The sequence below is a fragment of the Plodia interpunctella genome, chromosome 7 (assembly GCF_027563975.2).
Source record: "Plodia interpunctella isolate USDA-ARS_2022_Savannah chromosome 7, ilPloInte3.2, whole genome shotgun sequence".
Classification (NCBI taxonomy): domain Eukaryota; kingdom Metazoa; phylum Arthropoda; class Insecta; order Lepidoptera; family Pyralidae; genus Plodia; species Plodia interpunctella.
The window spans coordinates 3,366,878-3,386,514 of record NC_071300.1 but is presented as its reverse complement, the minus strand read 5'-3'; the positions used below and the strand labels follow the sequence as shown (position 1 = coordinate 3,386,514).

At 34.4% G+C, this 19,637-nt stretch overlaps 1 protein-coding gene across 1 annotated transcript in view; it reads left to right on the top strand.

Moving 5' to 3' along the window:
* Positions 1–19,637, top strand: part of LOC128671119 (acetylcholinesterase-like) — a 72,863-nt gene that overhangs the window by 29,734 nt on the left and 23,492 nt on the right. Inside the window, exons 2-4 of the mRNA XM_053747317.1 lie at positions 8,741–10,049; positions 17,393–17,535; positions 19,415–19,567. Coding sequence (XP_053603292.1) covers positions 8,864–10,049; positions 17,393–17,535; positions 19,415–19,567 — 1,482 coding nt within the window. The 5' untranslated portion in view covers positions 8,741–8,863. The remainder of the gene's footprint in view (positions 1–8,740; positions 10,050–17,392; positions 17,536–19,414; positions 19,568–19,637) is intronic.

Genomic DNA, 19,637 nt, shown 5'->3' with positions numbered 1-19,637 from the left:
AAATGTATATTCAAATTCACCACAATATACCTATCTAATTTAAAATAAATGAATGTAATGGGGGAATTCCAAAGCCAAGTGGTATAGTTATAGGTATAGAATAGGTATACAACATTTGTGGACATCTGCTGCTAATCAGTTATAGAAGCAGTTATACTCGTAAAGTCACGAATTTATTGAGCCTATAACTTATGTAATTCTGATTGTGATTCAAACTTGAATTTACAGTGTTAAAAACATTCAACACCTATGTAACTAAAGAATTTTGAACGTGTTTCGGATTTTGGATATCTAAACTGAATGAGTTTAAAAACCGATTCTAACTTGATTTCTACACTTTAAATGTTCTGCATTAAGAGGGCGCGGCCGGTCTTGGGCCTCGTTAGATGACGCGACAGTCTGCATACAGAGTAACCTTAAGTTAATTTGCAGAGAGACTGCTCCCTGGAGTCCAGCTCATCCCGACAAACGCTCTGATACACCCTACTCTGCTATGTATTAACAGAATTTATTTATTACTGGCTTGATAGCTTCAAGTTTAGAGGTGTTAGAGAATAGAGGAATAAACTTACTTAAATGGATATAATAAATCTTTATAAATATCCGATACCGCACGTCCTCGTTGAGAATAAGCGGCGCGATGCGAAGCGTAGTGTGCAGGTTCGGTATAATTTAACGCCAAGTATGGTTGTATTTTGTTCTAGATTTTGCCCGGGGCTTCGCTCCCGTGTGAATTTTCAGATAAAATATAGCATATAGTAATCTTGGATAATGTACCTTTCTAATGGTGAAATAATTTTAAAATCGGTTCGGTAGTGTCGAAGATTACCCGCGTCAAACATACAAACTCACATACGCTTACCTCTTTATAATATTAGTATAGATTTACTATTAGAACACTGGAATACATATCCATTAGGTAGGTATTTACGTATCACGTCGCATCTCAATGAATTCAACCCGTTGACGACGATAATGACGTTCGTTTCGCGTTTTAAAACGTTAAAGGCGACAAAGAAAGAACAGCGACTGTCGGCCATGTAAATCAATAGGTACTCGGAGTGCCTACCTACTAATTCTATGCTGTCGGTTGACTGGTAGAAAACATCTTTGGTTAAGTCCGCCTAAAGTTATATAAATATATTAATAGGTACATTGTAAGTGTAAAAGTATCTCCAGAAGCCTTAATATTGATATCCTTCTGGATCCTGTATAAAATTACTATTTCTATCCTTATGATAGGTATTAACTTGTGCACCTTGGTGATGGTTAATTTATTGCATAGGTCGCGTTCAGCATTCAGTGGGAACTTCTCGTTTTCTTCTCATAAAAACTTATTAGAATGAGTAATGATCACTTTGATTTTTCTCTGTATTCCACACGAACCCTATCGCAGTATTCTTCGCACGAAAATGTCGTTATTTTGACTCGGGGTGAACAGGGCTCGTACGTGTCTCTTAGGGTCTCCAATTTATACAATGATCATTAATGAGAAAAGCATCGAAAAAGAGAAAAAGTCTATAATAATTTATCATATAAATTTTCCAAGAATTTCGCTTATGATGAAGTTAAAGAAAAAGTGAATATAATATTCGACTTTGAGATTTGCTAATAATTTTAACATGAACAAATAATTATTTTTTTCACAAAAAATACATTTTTGATGCAAGCTTTTATTGTCGTCAGAGAGATCGTTGCATTCAACACGTGTCAAAAAAACATGTCCGTGCAGTAAACCTTTGAGGAGTTTTCTCATCGGGAGCCGGTCTTGGGTGCACCATCAGGTCATGCATATAATATTGCATTGTAATCTAAACTAAATGTGCTAATAAAACACAGCTCTATCGGTGGAATGAAGATAGATATGCTTCAAAACTGAACTGCTGCCATTGGTGGTCTATGAAAGAAGGTAATTGTCCTAATTCTAACTAATATTAATAATTAATATTAGTTAGAATAAATAATTATAAATGAGAAAGTAATTTGGTTTGTTACTGTAATTATTAATATATTAATAATTTTGTTTGTTGTTGAATCAATATTCTTGAAATATTGTATACCTACATGTAGTTTGAAGTATGGACATAGGACATAGTTTCATCCCGGAAAAATAAATGTTCCTGCGGGAAAAAAACGCGGGCGAAGCCGCGGGTGAAATTCGAAATTCCCAGTGATCCCTGGTATACTCAGTCGTAACAAATAGGCCGTCCACACACGGCAAAAGGCCCACCAATACCAATGAATTTTAGAAAGCATTCAACAGATTGCCGATCGAAACTTATCATCAATTCACGTACGCGTTTGGGTTATTCACTATAAGATCACAGGTAGTGGTCGCGCGTGTGGTCATATGGTTAAACTTAAAAACATACCTACCATGTAGATACCTACCTACCATGTTACATTCACTATGAGATGGTTTCTGAAGCAGTACAGAAAACCAGTTTTTTACAAAAATGTTAATATTGCTCTTTTCTTTTTTGTTGATCTATATTCTACTTACAAGCTTTTATGTTCGTCAGAGAGATGTTGTTGTAACCAACACTGATGTCAGATTTTATTTAAGTCGCTTAAAGGCATCTGGCACGAAGCTGAAATCTGACATGTTATAGATCGTTGAGAAGTTCCCTCATTTGGAGCCAATTTTGGGTGCGTCGTGCTTGTCATTAATTCATTATCATAGAATCTAAGCGACGCAGAAAACTTGAACTCGGAAGCACAAGCGAAAAAACTGTTGTAAAAATTCAGAAAAAATTCAAAACTGTTGTAAAGTATTCGTTCAGAGTTAAATTATTTGACCACACGTATACTCATCCCGGTGTGGTCTCTTAGTGAATAACCCGTTTCTCGATGTGGTCCAATTCGGCGCCCGTGATCATTATTTCACTGGGTATCCAATCGGACACAGGGGACATATAAGGGTCGGCTTTGGGTTCACAGTCGTTCAGTGAAAAAGTAAGGATGTAAGTTGGATTGCCTCTCAAGTACGAGATATTGTTTGTTATTTCAGCGCGAAATTCGAACAATTTTGTCGTTCAGGGCTTTCGATAAAGTGAATGATAAATAATGGATTGATAAAATAATTTATAAGGTCAAAATAACGTTCTGCAACTGGTCCTGTTAGAAGAGGTAAACTTTAAAATGATGCCATTGGTGATTATTGGCTTGCCAATAGTCTGACAATTTAATGCCAACGAACATGTGAAGTGGAAAAGAAAAATAAAGTGGATCCTGAATCGTAATATTAATATACTAATAAACTATTACTAATATAAACTCTTACGATTGCGGAAGCAATGGAATATCGTTTAGACATAATATTTTTTTTCTAAGATAACTTAGATAGTTTTCGGGGCAAAATTTATTTAATTTTAATTTTTTTCCTCTTATGTAACGTAACAATAAAGTATACTCGTTAAGTTAATTTAAAGTGTAAACAAATTCCACAAATTCTACACAGACCATAGATAACATTAATATTTATTTTATCTATGACAATGATGCTATACTACGCCGACCACTTCTTGATAATATTACAAAACAGAACATTTATTCTAATAACATTGATAGAAAATCACCACCAGTATCAATAAAAACAATGAAAGTTTTCCATCGGTATCGAAGTGCGCATCAATTCGTCGGAAAGCGCCATTACTTTCGACTCCCAACCAATCCACTCACGAGCAACCAATGTGATTGTGATTGATATACCATTTTCACGACAGTAAAACCCTTTTTGTTTAATTCTGGACAGTATTATTAACGGATTGATAACGTTATTTCTTCTATCATCTGTTAGGTGTGTACATTTATGCAACTGCAGCTCAATTCACGTAAAATGAAATACAAAATTTCGACTGAGTGAATTGGGTAGGGAGGGGGAATCGAACAAAGTATGTGTTCGAATCCCCCTCAAGTCCATATTAAATATCTCGGACAAACTTTTTTTTCTTTTATTTGCTAAATCAAGGCATATATTCACAAATTAGACCTTTATGGGCACTTTTAGACTATACAGGGTGATTTCTTATACATTAATATCATTCTATCTACATGCTCAGTCCATGGTACTGAAAAACTTTTCTCATGGAAGCAACCTTGAAATCGCGAAAAAAAAATCTGCTGATCCACACATTTTCCACAATTTTTTTTGTCAGTTATTTAATTTTGTATAGAATAGCCAATTTTTTTTCCGCGATTTCGGAGTTATCCATATTAAAAGTTGTTCAGAAACATGGACTGAGCATGTAGACAAAATATTGCCAATGTATTAAAAGTCGCCCTGTATAATTACGATTTTAAATTATAGTATTTATCTAAAAGCTACAAACTTGAGGTCTCACAATGCTGAATTAGTATATTTTTCATATTTCTTTACTATGATCACTATATCACATATCACATAGTATAAAATAAAATCGCTTCCCGCTGTCTTTACCTTATCTTAGAAATTACGCAACGGATTTTGTTGCGGTTTTTTTTTATATAGGTAGAGTGATTCCAGAGGAAGGTATATAACGTGCATAATATGTATTTACATATGTAACATCCATAATATTGCACCCGTGCGAAGCCGGGACGGGTCGCTAGTTTAGTTAAATAAGTTTAGGTATATACTACTTATATTTATTGCGATTCAAATATCATTGTTTTCATTATCAATGCTGATGAAATTAAGTACCAAAAATTTGAAATAATAAAACAAAACCTTTTCACAAATGATGATTGCAGACGTCACGCAAACTTATCCAATTACTGTAATACTATAAGAGAATATAAATTTCACAGATGTAGCACTCTTAATAAACTTCCAAAATAATTTTTATTAATAACTATATTAATAAATTGTTAATTAATTTCTTTCTATATTGTTTCTTGTTTTATTTTTTATTTAGTAACTCTTTTTTCTCATTGAATGTTTCATTAAGTTCTATCTAAAAAAATTACAATAGGTGGACATATTTCCATAAGGTATTATCAGTTCATTAATTATTAGGACCAAGAAGAAAAAGGCTAAAAGCTTATTCCTAAAATTACATTATTCTTTTATTTATTAAAAAAATATTGCACAAAATTGCAAAATAGTACAGAAGCTGGACTTAATTACTATGACTGTATATTTTTTATTAATAACATTAATTAAGCATATTAATTGTTTATTACTTAAATTGTACATTTTTTAAATATTAACTAAACTTAATATTTAAAAAATATACAATCATAGAACAACTAAATTAAGCTAAAATTAAAATTAAAGTGCAAATATTAAATTAATTCTATAACTGATATTCTTTTGTGACCGAAGCTCATTTTTAATTTTGTGACCGAAGCTCATTAACTAGTGCTTTTGACACGGAAGATCGTGTAATATTGGGTAGTACTGTTTGTAGTTCAAAGACAAAGACAAAGTTTATTTATTTGCAAAAACATGATTTTACATTTTTTTTACAATGTGATGTTAAAAGAAAAACTTAATCCTACATGTTTTATCGTCCACGGCTATGCAAATTTAAATGGAGAGCATACTATCATCCCGCAAAACATAATCGAATAAATAAAAGTAACTAAATAAACTATTTTTTATCTAAATCTATCATTTAAAAAATCGTTCAAATTATAATAACATTTATCAATCAGTAAGGACCTGAGATGCTTTTTAAATAAATTTAAATTTTGATCTTTAACTTGTATATCAAGTTGTTATTATAATAAATTCAAGCAGTGTAATCAATGAAATAAATTCAACCAATGAAAAGGTTAACAATTTCAAAAATTATGTACCAAGTGTGAGTTGCACCACTCAACTTTGATTTGACTTTGACCTGCGTGTTGCTGACGTTTAGATTTAATGCCAGTAGTTTGTAGTTTGTGAGAAATTACTATTTAATATAAAAATTGACGTGAAAAAGTAAGTACCTGTGAAGGTCTAATTTCAGAATAAATGATTTGATTTTGGTGTACTTTGCGTAGGATAAAGAAAACGCCAAAGTTGACTGGTGCGAGCCAATCAGTCATTTATTACTAGTGTTAATTTACGAAACTTCATAATATCACTAACATTTTACATATGAGTCAAAATCACAAATTATGTTCGTTTATTTTGTGCCACAACTCTCATTAGCGCTGTGGACATGGCTAAATTTAGGGCTGCCATCGCTTCAATTATGACAACGGCCAACGTGGATCGTTCATAAGATTTACAATTAAATTTTATTGAAATCGAAATTCTAATTTAAATTTAAAAATAAATAATTAGTATTTTATATTAAATAGACAACACAGAAAAAAAAGGAAAATTTTATTAAAAAAAAAAATCTTTCTTCACTGTGCTCAAAATTTTGCGAAATCTTCATCGCCATGAGAAGCCTTTTCTCTTCCTTTATTCAGCATTAACTGTTGCTCGGAGCTTCGTGACTTCCGTGACCTCCATGACCTGAGGGCAAATATGGGCTACTCGCTATAAACCTATATTCCAAATTCCATCAAAATCGACCCAACGGTTTAGCTGTGAAAGTTTGACAGATAAACATTCGCATTTATAATAATATTGTGGATATGGATGACTATATATAGCCTGTGACGCAATACTACATTATTCACATCAATAACACATACGAAATCCTGTAAATTAGGGCAAATCCGGGCAATCACGAGTGGCAGCCCTACTGAGCTCACGACAGACGCTGTCACAACGTTTGAAGCACGAACGTCACCACATTACGTACGTACGTCAGTGGTTTCGCTGAAATAATGCTAGAGTTATTAGGTACCGCAGAATTCGAAATAGGTAATATGGTAAAATCGATGGCAGAGAATAAATCTAAATTGAGGTCATTCCATCAAAAAGAACGACGTTTTTTAAATGCTTGATAATGGTAAATAGAAGTGCTATCTGCTATCTTTAATAAATACTAGTCCCTCTGGCACTCACTATAAATACGTGTACGAATTATAATACTTGTTTAACCCGTTGATCGCGCAGAATCGAGACACAATAGATAAAAAAATAGTTTAACCGGCGCATTTGCACCGGTTCGTAAAATAGACGTAAAAAACGAACGAATCCGTTAAATCTGTTAGCTCTGAGAACTTCAGATTTCTATATAGGTAGCTTATTTCAGTCAACGAGACAATATTATACACTAGATGTTACCCGGGGCTTCGCTCCCTTGGGAATTTTGAGATAATATATAGCCTATAGCAATTTTGGATTATGTACCTTTCTAAAAGTTAAATAATTTTTGAAATCGGAACGGTAGTTTCGGAGATTACCCGCCTCAAACATACAAACGTTACGCTTACCCCTTTATAATAATATTATCACACCTAACCACTTATAATTCCAAATTCTGTAGTGATTACTATACCTAATGATGGTAACGATACAATTACGACGTAAATTATTCGTATTGTTGCTCTATTACGCTTCAATAGATCAAAATGAATTGACATGTACACATTTGGTAATACTCAGACAGGGAGATATGAATTATACTTAGTTTATAACTAATTATTTTCTTTTCACATAAGTGTACTAAACGCTTCCATCTTTGCCTCGCCTTGCCCGTAGGAATATATTTTACATGTTTGTAAGCACATACCGTTGTAAATAATTAGTAAGAACGAAAGAACGAAAGCTAACAGGGCGATCAGTGGTTGGGTGCCGTTGAATTTTTCATCTCCTTTCTGCATAACTCATGTAGGCATCTACTGCTTTAGGTGAAAAATAAAGTAAGTACAAAGTTTTTACTTAGTTTTCACGGTATATGATCAGTTTACAGCTTTTCATGACCTGCTGGGTACTTTACTGCTTTGTGCGATTCTAGCACAAAAGTCAGAAAAAATTGTCTTGGATAAAATCTTGAGCCGTAATAATGCTAGCAATCTTCTTTTACGAAAACAACTGCTAAGTATATAGCAGATGAAACTAGGATTAATTTACAATTAAGGATGTATTTATCTGACGACCTCGGTGGCGCAGTGGTAAAGTACTTGACAGTGAACTGAGAGGTCCCGGGTTCGATCCCCGGTCGGGTCATGATGAAAAATTATGTATTTATTTATCTGTTGAGTTAGTATCCCATGGGACTTAAAGCTAATCTGCCAGTTTATTTATTTATCATTCATAGTATAATTTTGTAAAAAGATAACCTTTACGACCTAGGACTAAAGTAACCAGACTGTAATATATTTATTGTGTGAGAAAGGGCAGTTTCGTAAATATGCTACTGGAAAATCGTGGTAAGCTATGAAGTAGGCTAGTGAGGATACACGGTAATGGTTATTCAGCGGGCGCATATTAAACCTTTACTGAATTTTCATTTCCTTCAAATAAAGAATCATTAATAACAAACGCTTTATTTATGTTTATTTGTCGTTTTTTTTTATTTCTTATAGATAGGAGAAATAAAAACTAAAGAAAAACAAAATTTATCTTATTCTAGAGGTAATTAGTTATATCGCCATAGTAATAAACCATTATAGATTTTATTTTAATGGAGACATCAGTGCGAAAAGCAGACGAATGATCGATCAATCTATTCTATTTCTTGTATTTGGAGTTTAAGTAGATAAAAATTTCCAAGAAATAAGTTTTTCGCAATTCCCTGAACGTTGAAACAATTTGTGTTGATGAGATTTATCGTTCAAGGGCGTTCATCGTTCTCCAAGGGCATAATATAGTTTATTTGTAATATATACCTATACAGGCAATATAACAGCATTTGTCTTTTCTTTTCAGGTACTGTTCAGTTTAAAACTGCAGTGAACCAGAAATGTGTTTTAACAAGAATCTCATAAAGTTGGCGGATTATTTCCGGTTACATCTCGAAGGTTCGCGTTGAAAAACTACAATCCATAAAAAATGATCTGCTACAGAAAAATAATGTTCACAAAACTATTGCTGTGCTTCTTTGTGTCCAGTGCGTGGAGTAGGTCTTGGGCGAATCATCATGACACGACAACGTCAACTACTCAAACTACCCCCACCACTAGTCCAGCTCCAAAGAATTTCCACAATGACCCCCTCATTGTCGAAACCAAAAGTGGACTTGTCAGAGGTTATGCCAAAACTGTGATGGGCCGTGAAGTACATATATTCACTGGCATACCATTCGCAAAGCCACCTCTGGGACCTCTCAGGTTTCGAAAGCCGGTACCTATAGAACCATGGCATGGGGTGCTCGACGCCACGGCCATGCCAAACAGTTGTTACCAGGAAAGGTATGAGTACTTTCCTGGCTTTGAGGGGGAAGAAATGTGGAATCCTAACACTAACATATCTGAAGACTGTTTGTATTTGAATATTTGGGTACCGCAACACTTACGAGTTCGTCATCATCAAGACAAACCTCTAGCTGAGAGGCCAAGAGTGCCAATTCTTGTATGGATCTATGGTGGAGGATACATGAGCGGCACAGCCACACTTGACTTGTACAAAGCGGACATAATGGCTTCTTCCAGTGATGTTATAGTGGCTTCCATGCAGTATAGAGTCGGTGCATTTGGATTTTTGTATTTAAATAAATATTTCTCGCCGGGAAGTGAAGAAGCTCCAGGGAATATGGGTTTGTGGGATCAACAGTTAGCAATACGTTGGATTAAGGATAATGCACGAGCTTTTGGTGGAGATCCGGAGCTGATAACACTATTTGGTGAATCTGCTGGTGGCGGCAGTGTGAGTCTGCACATGCTTTCGCCAGAAATGAAAGGTTTATTCAAGAGGGGTATCTTACAATCTGGAACGCTGAATGCTCCATGGAGCTGGATGAGTGGAGAGAGAGCTCAAGATATTGGCAAAGTATTAGTTGATGATTGTAGTTGCAACAGCAGTCTGTTACCTGTTGATCCAAGTTTGGTAATGGACTGTATGCGTGGTGTTGATGCTAAAACAATTTCAGTGCAACAGTGGAATTCGTATACTGGTATACTTGGCTTCCCATCAGCCCCAACTGTCGACGGTGTATTTCTGCCTAAAGATCCAGACACTATGATGAAAGAAGGAAGTTTTCATAATACTGAAGTTCTTCTTGGGAGCAATCAAGACGAAGGTGAGTGTTATTATTTATGAGCTTATATTTATACTTTTTATTTATCTATATCAACTTCACTTATGTAATATATGTCACTTAAACATACTTAAGTTAGCAAGTATGTTTAAGTGCATAGTTTTGGAAATTGGATAAATATTTTTACTGTTTATTCTATTGCAATATATTGGACTCGTCAATGCTGTCTTATGAACTACTTGGTTAAATTTTAGTTGATACCTACACTTTTGCCAGGTACAATATTCATCAAAAAGCGTCGCGCGTCGAGTTGTGTTAATCCATCAGCACTATTGAAATTAAAAAGAAAACGAGGCTATTTACCTCAACACTAACAAGTACAAACGTTACAGCTTATCTACGGTTTATCAATATTACCTCCAGAGTTCGAGGTCATTCCAGTCTAGCAGGACCCTCCAACGGGGACCACGCCTGCGCAAAGCCATGTAGACACAACAATACCGCGACGTAGATTTTTAGTCGTACTACCATGTACTACAGACTCGCCCACGCCTCCCCTACCACCCTCCCCCTTTCTGTTACCAACGATCCGCGCACCTCACCTAAGAAATAAATAGTAAAGAGAAATTTCACATTATGATATGCTTCAGTAGTCATTATCCGGAGCTCTGATGGTCATCTATTGATGGTCTTTTCTAGTTTCTAGTCTATGCGTCGTGGACACACAACACATTTTTGTATACTATGTAGATTTATAATATTAACTGTTATATAAAAACTTGTAGAAGCAAAACATTCTACGTTGAAGTTTGAGCCATTGATTTTTTTATTTGTATTGAAACAGTATATCCAACTGGATATGGATAAGTGTCTGAAACTTTACAATCAATTTACGGGAAGTAATTAGTAAATCAGTAAAAAAAATTAAACAAGTTGTTTTTCTATATGTTTCATATTTTCTCCACCTCTCCAGAGACGGAGCTTCGAGCTTCAGTTAAGAGCGAATCGCGAAATTGAAAGGTACCATTGCCACCTGAGACTGAAAATTTTGAATCGTTTTTCCAAAGAGACAATTGAGGATTTGAGGTTATGTTGGCGCGCTCAAACAGAGAGATACATTTGAATATTTGATATAATCTTGTGGTTGCTATACACGGTATGTCTGCACGTGTAGACTCCTTTAATCGTCGTCTACTCACTACTGAACGTCGTTCATTAGTTTTTTTGACTGAGCGAGCGAAGCGAGCGAGGTCTCTGTTTCAGCTTGGCCAAAAGTGCTTTCGTATTTCTGTGTGTTTCTCCTCTAGAAGTCGCATTTTTCAACCGATTCCCGTGACATTTTGGGAGCAGGTTCGAAAAATATATGAAAATCGATTGTCAAAAATACATTTTTTGTATGTATGTTTGTTTGTAACGCGATAACTTTTGAACCGTTGGTCCGATTTTGATGAAATTTAAAAGGTATTTATGGAATTTTTAAGTTCGTGGTGCAACAATATCGGTTAAGCCGTTTTTGAAATATTCACAATTTTATAATCAAAAGTCTCATCAAAATTTATTGTATTCCCGAGGTCTACGTTCGCGGCGAACAACTAGTATTAGCCTTCTCTATCTCTCTCATATTCGCTTGTTCCCGGAGTTGTGACGCCGCGAATCCTTTAGTCAGCGTAAAAAAAAATCCTTTTCTTTTATGACCATACGATCACATAATATCAGCAAGTTTCAGGGTTCACAATGTTGGCATCGTTTAATAAACATCACAGGATGTGAAACGGCTTTGACATAGACGAAACAGCCGTCAGCGTCTACACAGATAATATAACTTTCGCTCTATCCATTAGTTATAGATTTTCTTTAAAAAATCCATTACGAAATTTAAATGATATGTCTAGAAAGATCCCCTCACCTCTCATACCCTTCACAAACGCCCGTCTTCGAGGAGTTCGATAAATGACTATGAGAATATTGTAGATAGTTTGTGGTATTAGATAACACTAGGCACGTGCAAAACGTACGTTAATTTACTTATAAGTTTTGCCACACTGTTTTTCGTTCATGTGGAAACTAATGGTGGTCCATTAAAACTCTCTTCCGTAGGATTTCAGGATCCAAACTTTTGGGTAAGGGTAGGGCAGGGTAGATATAATAAATAATGATCTATCAATATTAGGCAACTGGTAAGATTTCACATATCAAAATGTGCAAATTTTTATGATTTGATTTTTTTTTGCCTAAATAATAATAAGAATAAATAAGAAATGAAATGGAACAGTTGTCTGCAAATCAAGTATACCTAATACAACATTTTTGACAGTTTTGACACAGTTTCCAAGAGTCGCTGAAACACCCTGTACCATCATTACTCGTATTGACTTAACATTATCATACTTAAATAATCGCAGAATTTTTTGCAAAGCAACTTATTTACACAGAGTTTTTCCTCTCTGAGAATTTGCTTCACTGCAAACAACGTCGAAATTTCCCTACCTTTTGAGAACACTTGAATTGAAATGAAAGGTTGTTTTTGAGCTGAGCCCCGAGGCGACTACAACAATTTTATTCGTATTACCGACTTACAGGAAAAATGTCTGCGCAACTTTTCCGAAGAGAATTTTACGCTTACACAAGTTTATTAGCATATTTCTTCTGCACCACTTTAACATTTAAATTAATTGCAACTAAGGGTTAATTTATAGAACAACATTAGCTTGAGACGGCTTTTAATTTTTATAACTTTTTACTCTTATCTCTTTCTAGCTTCTGTTCATTAATCTGTCGGTTTAATTTCCTAATGTAAATGTTAGTATCCAAAAATATGAAAAGCTTTGTATTGAAGCTCTTCAATACAAAGCTTTTCATATTTTTGGATACTGATACGAGGTATAGGATAAATGGAATATTGATCTATTTTAGCCTTGATTTACTTAGTTGTTGGTTGAAAAGACGACCATAATTTTCTTTAATAAAGATCATGACGAAGTATAATAATAAAGTGTGTTACAAATAATAATAATTCGCTCTTACTAGATTCCTGCACCGAAATAGATACGTTCTACGGAATTAGTTAATCAAATTAACATGTATATTAGCTAATTTGCAAGACAATTTGAGCTAAGTGACGGCAAACTCAAATTTGGGAATCGATAGAGTTTATATATATATCTATATTAATATTATAAATACGACAGTCCGTCTGTCTGTTCCGCGTTCGCAGCTAAACCACTGGACTGATTTTGATGAAATATTGTTTGCATTTAATTAAAGATCCTGTTAAATATAGTCTACTTTTTTTTTTCAAAAATCAACGCCCATTAAATTAGTTCATCACAATAGCTAACGTCACAGTTTTCTATCTAACCCAAGTACTAGACATAAATTTCATCTTGATAACTCTACGAGTTTATGAGAAAAAGGTTTTTGCCAGACGGACAGATAGACAACAAACAAAGTGGCTTCCGTTTTTACCTTACGAGTTACGTAATCCTAAAAATACTTATTGTTAAAAGTAAATACAAATTAATTTATCAAAAAATGATTGTTCGGCTGAAGGTTTTAATAAATTGGCAGAATGTAGTTTTTGCTTTGTTGTGTTGGACAATCATTTATCAACTTAATTGCCGGCCTGTATACGTACATAGTAAATTCATAGACTAATGGTCTATTTAACCTATTAGTAGATATTATTAATATATCATCCATTTTATTTATGACGACATGACTTAGGGTGAGTACCATTGCCAAATTCGACGTTGATTTTACGTGTACACGTATGTCAAGGAAAACATAGACATATTTAATAAAATGAATCTATGTACTATGTATTTATGTACTAATAAGTACACTTGCTTCTCCGGCTTCTTTCGGGTAAAAACATAACAAACTATATACATACATATTAACCTTCCTTATGAATCACATAATAGGTGAAAAAAACATGAATATCCCGTGTGTTTATCGCAAACAGACAGACAATCAGATGCGGCAGAGGACTTTGTTTTATAATAAGGATTTATGTATAGATGTATTATTTTCTCTCAATTTGCTAAATCGAATACGAGCGACCGCAAGAAAGTGGTGAAAAACTGCGGATGGGCTCCGACGCTCTATAGCCGAGAACGAATAGGGTCTAAGTCTGAACTAAACAATTCTTCATTAATGTCATACTAAAGGATAACAATGCTTTAGAATTCACTAACCAAAAGGCCAACAATAGCTTTGTACTGTGGACCGACCATGTTTCATAACGAGTAAAAAATTACGAGCTGGCCATGCGTTTTCAGAAGCCTCGCTTCTGACCTCTTCACCTTGACCTGTCTTGGCTCACAGAAGGGCGATAGTCCGACTAAAACTGACTTAAATGAAAATGTATGCTACTGGCTTTGTTGATTCGGTACTTTTGCTATAATCCTAACTAATATTATAAATGAGAAAGTAATTTTGTTTGTTACCTCTTCATGCTCTATCTACTTAACCAATCTTCTTCAATTTTTGCATACATGTAGTATGAAGTATTGAGAAGGATATAGTGTACCTTTCATCCCGGAAAAATAACTGTTCCCGTGGAAAATATACGCGGAAAAAGCCGCGGGTAAAAGCTAGTATTGCATACATTCTAAGTTTAATTTAATAATATAATTTGTATACCAATCTAACTCACGTAAAGTAGTTTTCATAGGCCACGTTTCGTTCATAACAAAGTCGCTTCCCGTTGTCTGTCTGTCCCTATGTATGCTTAGATCTTTCAAATTAAGTCTTGAGGAAATTTCCGATGTAATATATTTAGCTACCTGAGCAAAGTCTATATAGGCTGCTGGTTAATGTTGCATTTCTAAAACTATTACTCAAAATCAAACATTTATCGGGCTATTTACTTGTTGATTTTTGTCGTGTTTTGGTGGAAATTATAGATTAGTTAATATTTGAATTAATGATGGTGTCACTGTTTATATATAGGATATAAGTGAATATTAATGACATAGGGTGACAGGATAAAAAAATATTAAAAATCCAATGATTCATGTTAGTCTCCTTAGGGTGAGATGCACCAGTCACCTCGCGCCGTCGCCGCCCGTCGTCGTATCGACGTACGTATAATATGGCGAAGGTACTTCGCGTTTTTCTGCGCAGGTTAAAGTTAACATCAAAGTTTATTGGTGCAACCCACTCCAATACAATGATAATAATAACGATTAATTTACTAAAATATGCAAATTGCCGTCACGAATTAAAATTTAAAAACTATAAAAAATAAATCTGATATGTAATGATTTATATTTACAAGTAGCTTTTGCTCGCGCCTTCGCCCGCGTTTGTGCGTCCGCTCATTACTTATTAATGTCAATATCTCGGGTTCTAAGCAATATAATCGCGATGAAATCTATACATGATTTTAAGTTAGACCATCCGCTATACAACTGAGAAAACCGCATCAAATTCCATCCAGTAGGTAGTTTTTACGTTTTGCGCGAACAAACATAGCCCACTTACAGTTTTATTATATGTTTGTATATACATTAATATATAAATAAATAGCCGAGAGTACCAGCTCAGTATTCAATACCAAATGTGAAAAATGTTTTTCCATCATTAAAAATAATATAATTTGAATGAAAATTGTAACAATTAAGTCCGCGTGCCGATTCCCATGTTATAATGGTGATAATAACAAAGTCGATATGGCCCTTGAGAAAGGCGACCACCAACCTTGACCATTCTCATGAACGTGGGGGGATCTAGTTCTTGTTGTCGTATACTTCAAGGTTAAAAGTGGTTGCCATTACGTGGAATGAAACACACATGACAATATTGACAATATTAATTGAGTAGTTTGCGTTTGTCTTATATAGTATATAGTACTATGTAATACGAAAATTAGGATTTATAATCTAGTAACTTTAAGTTACTTAGGTATGGTGGAATACAGCCTAGTTTAGTAGCTAAATCTTAAAAATATATATATTTATAGTCAAAAGTAAAAATATTTGGTCTTGTATTTTTTGCCCAAATTCTATAAGTGTGTAATTGTTATAAATTCAAGCCACTTGTTACCTAAAATTATGAAAATCAATTGATTTTATGAAAAAGCCGAACACCGGATCATAGGCTCCGACGCTTAACATCTGCGAATAAAACCCGGAAACGAAGAGTTAATTTCATGAAAATAGATTAAAATTCATTTTATCTCAATGTTCACACAATTACGTAAAGTTGACTGTACGAAAATATATATCATCGGTAATATAAAGTTTTAGAACAGAATGCCATTATGGTCGACTGTACTAATGCCCCAAATAGTTTCGGGGGAATAGAAACTACCGACTAACATGGAAACCCCATTAGTACACAGTTTATTGACGATTTGTGGAGTTATACGATGTCGATCGAAAGCCATCCCCTTTATGCTGTGTTTATTGGGAGCAAACATGACACTAATAACATGTTAGATTTATGCAGATCTAGCTTATGCTAGCGCCGTCGACCGCGTGAACTTTTCACTTACCCGACGTCCGATTCGTACTCTAAATGTTACGGCTCAATCCTGAAGCCCGGCTACATATAGGTTTAGCCTTTATAATTTTGGCTAGATCTAGGTCGGTCTACGATAGTTACACCTAGGTTTAGCCTGTCGGTCGTAGAATGTGAAAATGAAGATTTAAGAACGTGCGAATCCGTTTTGACGAACTTATATAAAAGCAAACGCTAGTTATTTCGAAGTAGCTAGTTAATGAAAATAAGACTATGGAACTATTTGCGGACAACGTAAGCTAGGTTATCAGTAAAATAACATATGGCCACTCGTATATTAAAGAAAATTTTCAACGTGACTTGTCTTTACAATTTCCTTGTGCGCAGAAAGGATTACGGTAAGGGCTTAGAATACGGGTGTGTACTTGCAATCTGAATAAAAAATACTTCTAAAAAATCCATTATACTTGACCACTCCACTATACTTACAAATGAGTCCACTATATTACAAATCTACTAGTTAATAAAGTAACTTTCAAATATTCATTTGAATTAAACTAAACCCTTTTGGGGGTAAGTCTGCATGTTTTTTCTTGCTTTCTATGTTATGTATTTTCTTTGTAAAATAAAATGTAAACAAAGAAACAAAATTGGCCTATAAATTTGTACGAAGAATTTTTACTGTCTGTTTGTACGTGTTATAGTTAAACAAACTGAACGTAAGCAAGTTAAATCACAAAACTGGACATGTATTTATAAGTTAAGTAAGTTAATTTTAATTTATGAATAAATGATTTGATATGACCTTGACCTGACCGGGGATCGATCTTGGGATCTCCAGATTAGCAATCCAGTCAATAGGCTACAGAGGTCCCCTTTACCAGATGGATTTATACATATTTGCATATTTTTTCTTCCAGGAACTTATTTTCTCCTGTATGACTTCCTCGACTACTTTGAGAAGGATGGACCGAGTTTTTTACAACGTGAAAAGTTTTTGGAGATCGTCGACACAATTTTTAAAGATTTCTCCCAAATTAAGCGGGATGCGATTGTATTTCAAGTAAGTATTATATACATTACTACATGCCCATGGAAAACATTATGGGATTTCCATTCGTCACGACCCTGACAAGTCTCACTTCGCTATACTCGTAAGTATTTAATGAGTGAATAAATATGGTTTACTTCATTTTATAGTCCAATAATAACTTTAAGAAGAAGTCAGAGAGATTCTTGGAATCATTTGGTTATATAATAATTTAAATAAATTCTTATTTAGTATAGAATTACTTAAGTATTAAGTATACCATTTAACCATTACACAAGGAAGAGATCCCTCCATGGGATAAGTCTGCAGTTGCTAGTACTTTTTCTGTTTCTGTGTCTTTGTGTGTTATTATGGAATAAAGTTATTTCAAACAAACACTACTACCGCTTGAAAAAAAAATCTTGATAACTCTGAACTTATACCTACACAATAATTTAAAAAGTTAATTGTATTAAAATAAGGAGCCAAATTGTCTTAGTCTAGTAAAAGTGAGACATTAACGACCGAAGCGCAATTGTAACTGATATTTAAAGTTAAAAAGATAAGACTTGAATAATGAAATCGGTTGTTAACTGTGTGAATAGTGATAAAATGCAAAGGACTGCCGTTGTCTAAAGATAAAAATTAAAGGAACAGTGCAATGTAGGTCATGTTCCTTTTGTTTATTGAACAAGTTCGTTGTCCTTTATTATCTGGTAGTTAAGAAGGAAAATTTTGTAGGTAGGTATTAGTGACAAAAAGCATGACAAGCAAAGAAGAAAAATAAAACGAAAACAAAATAGGAACGCGAACCCTGGGCTCCGACGCTCAACGGCTGATAAAGGTAGGTACCGGAGGAACGCTCAAATGAGAGAGAGAAGGGTTAAGGATTGTGTATTCTTTCAACTTCCTTCTGCAGCTTTTTGATCTCTAAATAAAACTAAAACTAATATTATAAATGCTAAAGTTTGTTTGTTACCTCTTCACGCTCTATCTACTCAACCAATCTTCTTAAAATTACATTGCATACATGTAGTTTGAAGAATGGAGAAGGACATAGGGTACTTTTCATCCCGGAAAAATAAATGTTCCCGTGGAAAATTTACGCGGGCGAAGCCGCGGACAAAAGCTAGTTTATTTATAACTTAACACTGCATTCAAGAGAGATAGCGTGTTTCTCAGAAACCACTAAATAGGATGTCCTCTTCCCGAATGACTGTGCGTCAATGAATGCGAATATATGACTGACTTTCAAGATCTTTTATAACTGAATTACATTCCTCTTTTTCCTCTTATAAATAATGTAGTGTTATTAAAATAAAGCCCTAACGTAATAATAGTTCATATCAAACCATCAAGCCTCCTCTGGCTGGTAGTAGTTGATGGTTTAGTATCTCTTGATACTAAAGTTAGATCGTAGTCCGATAGGGCCTCGCAAGAACTAAGTAGTTATTTGGCTCACCTAGAAAGTTATGTAAGAAACGAAGGATAAAATTAGGTATTAGGTAAAACCTTAGTGATAAACCCAAAAAATCGACAAGGTTGAATCGTATTATGAACAAAACAATACCTATTCTTTATTTTGTATAAATCAAACGAGGGTTGTGCCTTTAAAATCACTGCTAACTTGGAAGTTTATAACTGCTAAGTTGCATGCATTTCCCAGATGCGCGAAGATTAGGAATTTCCACATAATATTATATTACTGGGCTCAAGTACTAATTTATGAATGATATATATGGTCAAATCGACTGCTATGACGCGATGTCCGTCTATGTTTTAATCAAAACAACAATGTAATTTATGTTTTAATACAAAATATTCGTGTAACAAAATTATATGGGTCGCAACTACATATAAACTGAAACGAATGCTCTTCAATTTAGTCAATTAATTGTCGTTCCATTTCCAGTATACCGACTGGGAGGAAATCACCGACGGTTACCTGAATCAGAAGATGATTGCCGATGTCGTAGGGGACTACTTCTTTGTCTGCCCCACCAACTACTTCGCTGAAGTATTGGCCGAATCTGGAGTCGACGTCTATTATTATTACTTCACTCATGTAAGTATTTTTTACTATTTCTCTTTCTTATCTTCATTTACAGTGGTGAAGCTCCAAAACCTGGGGTCGG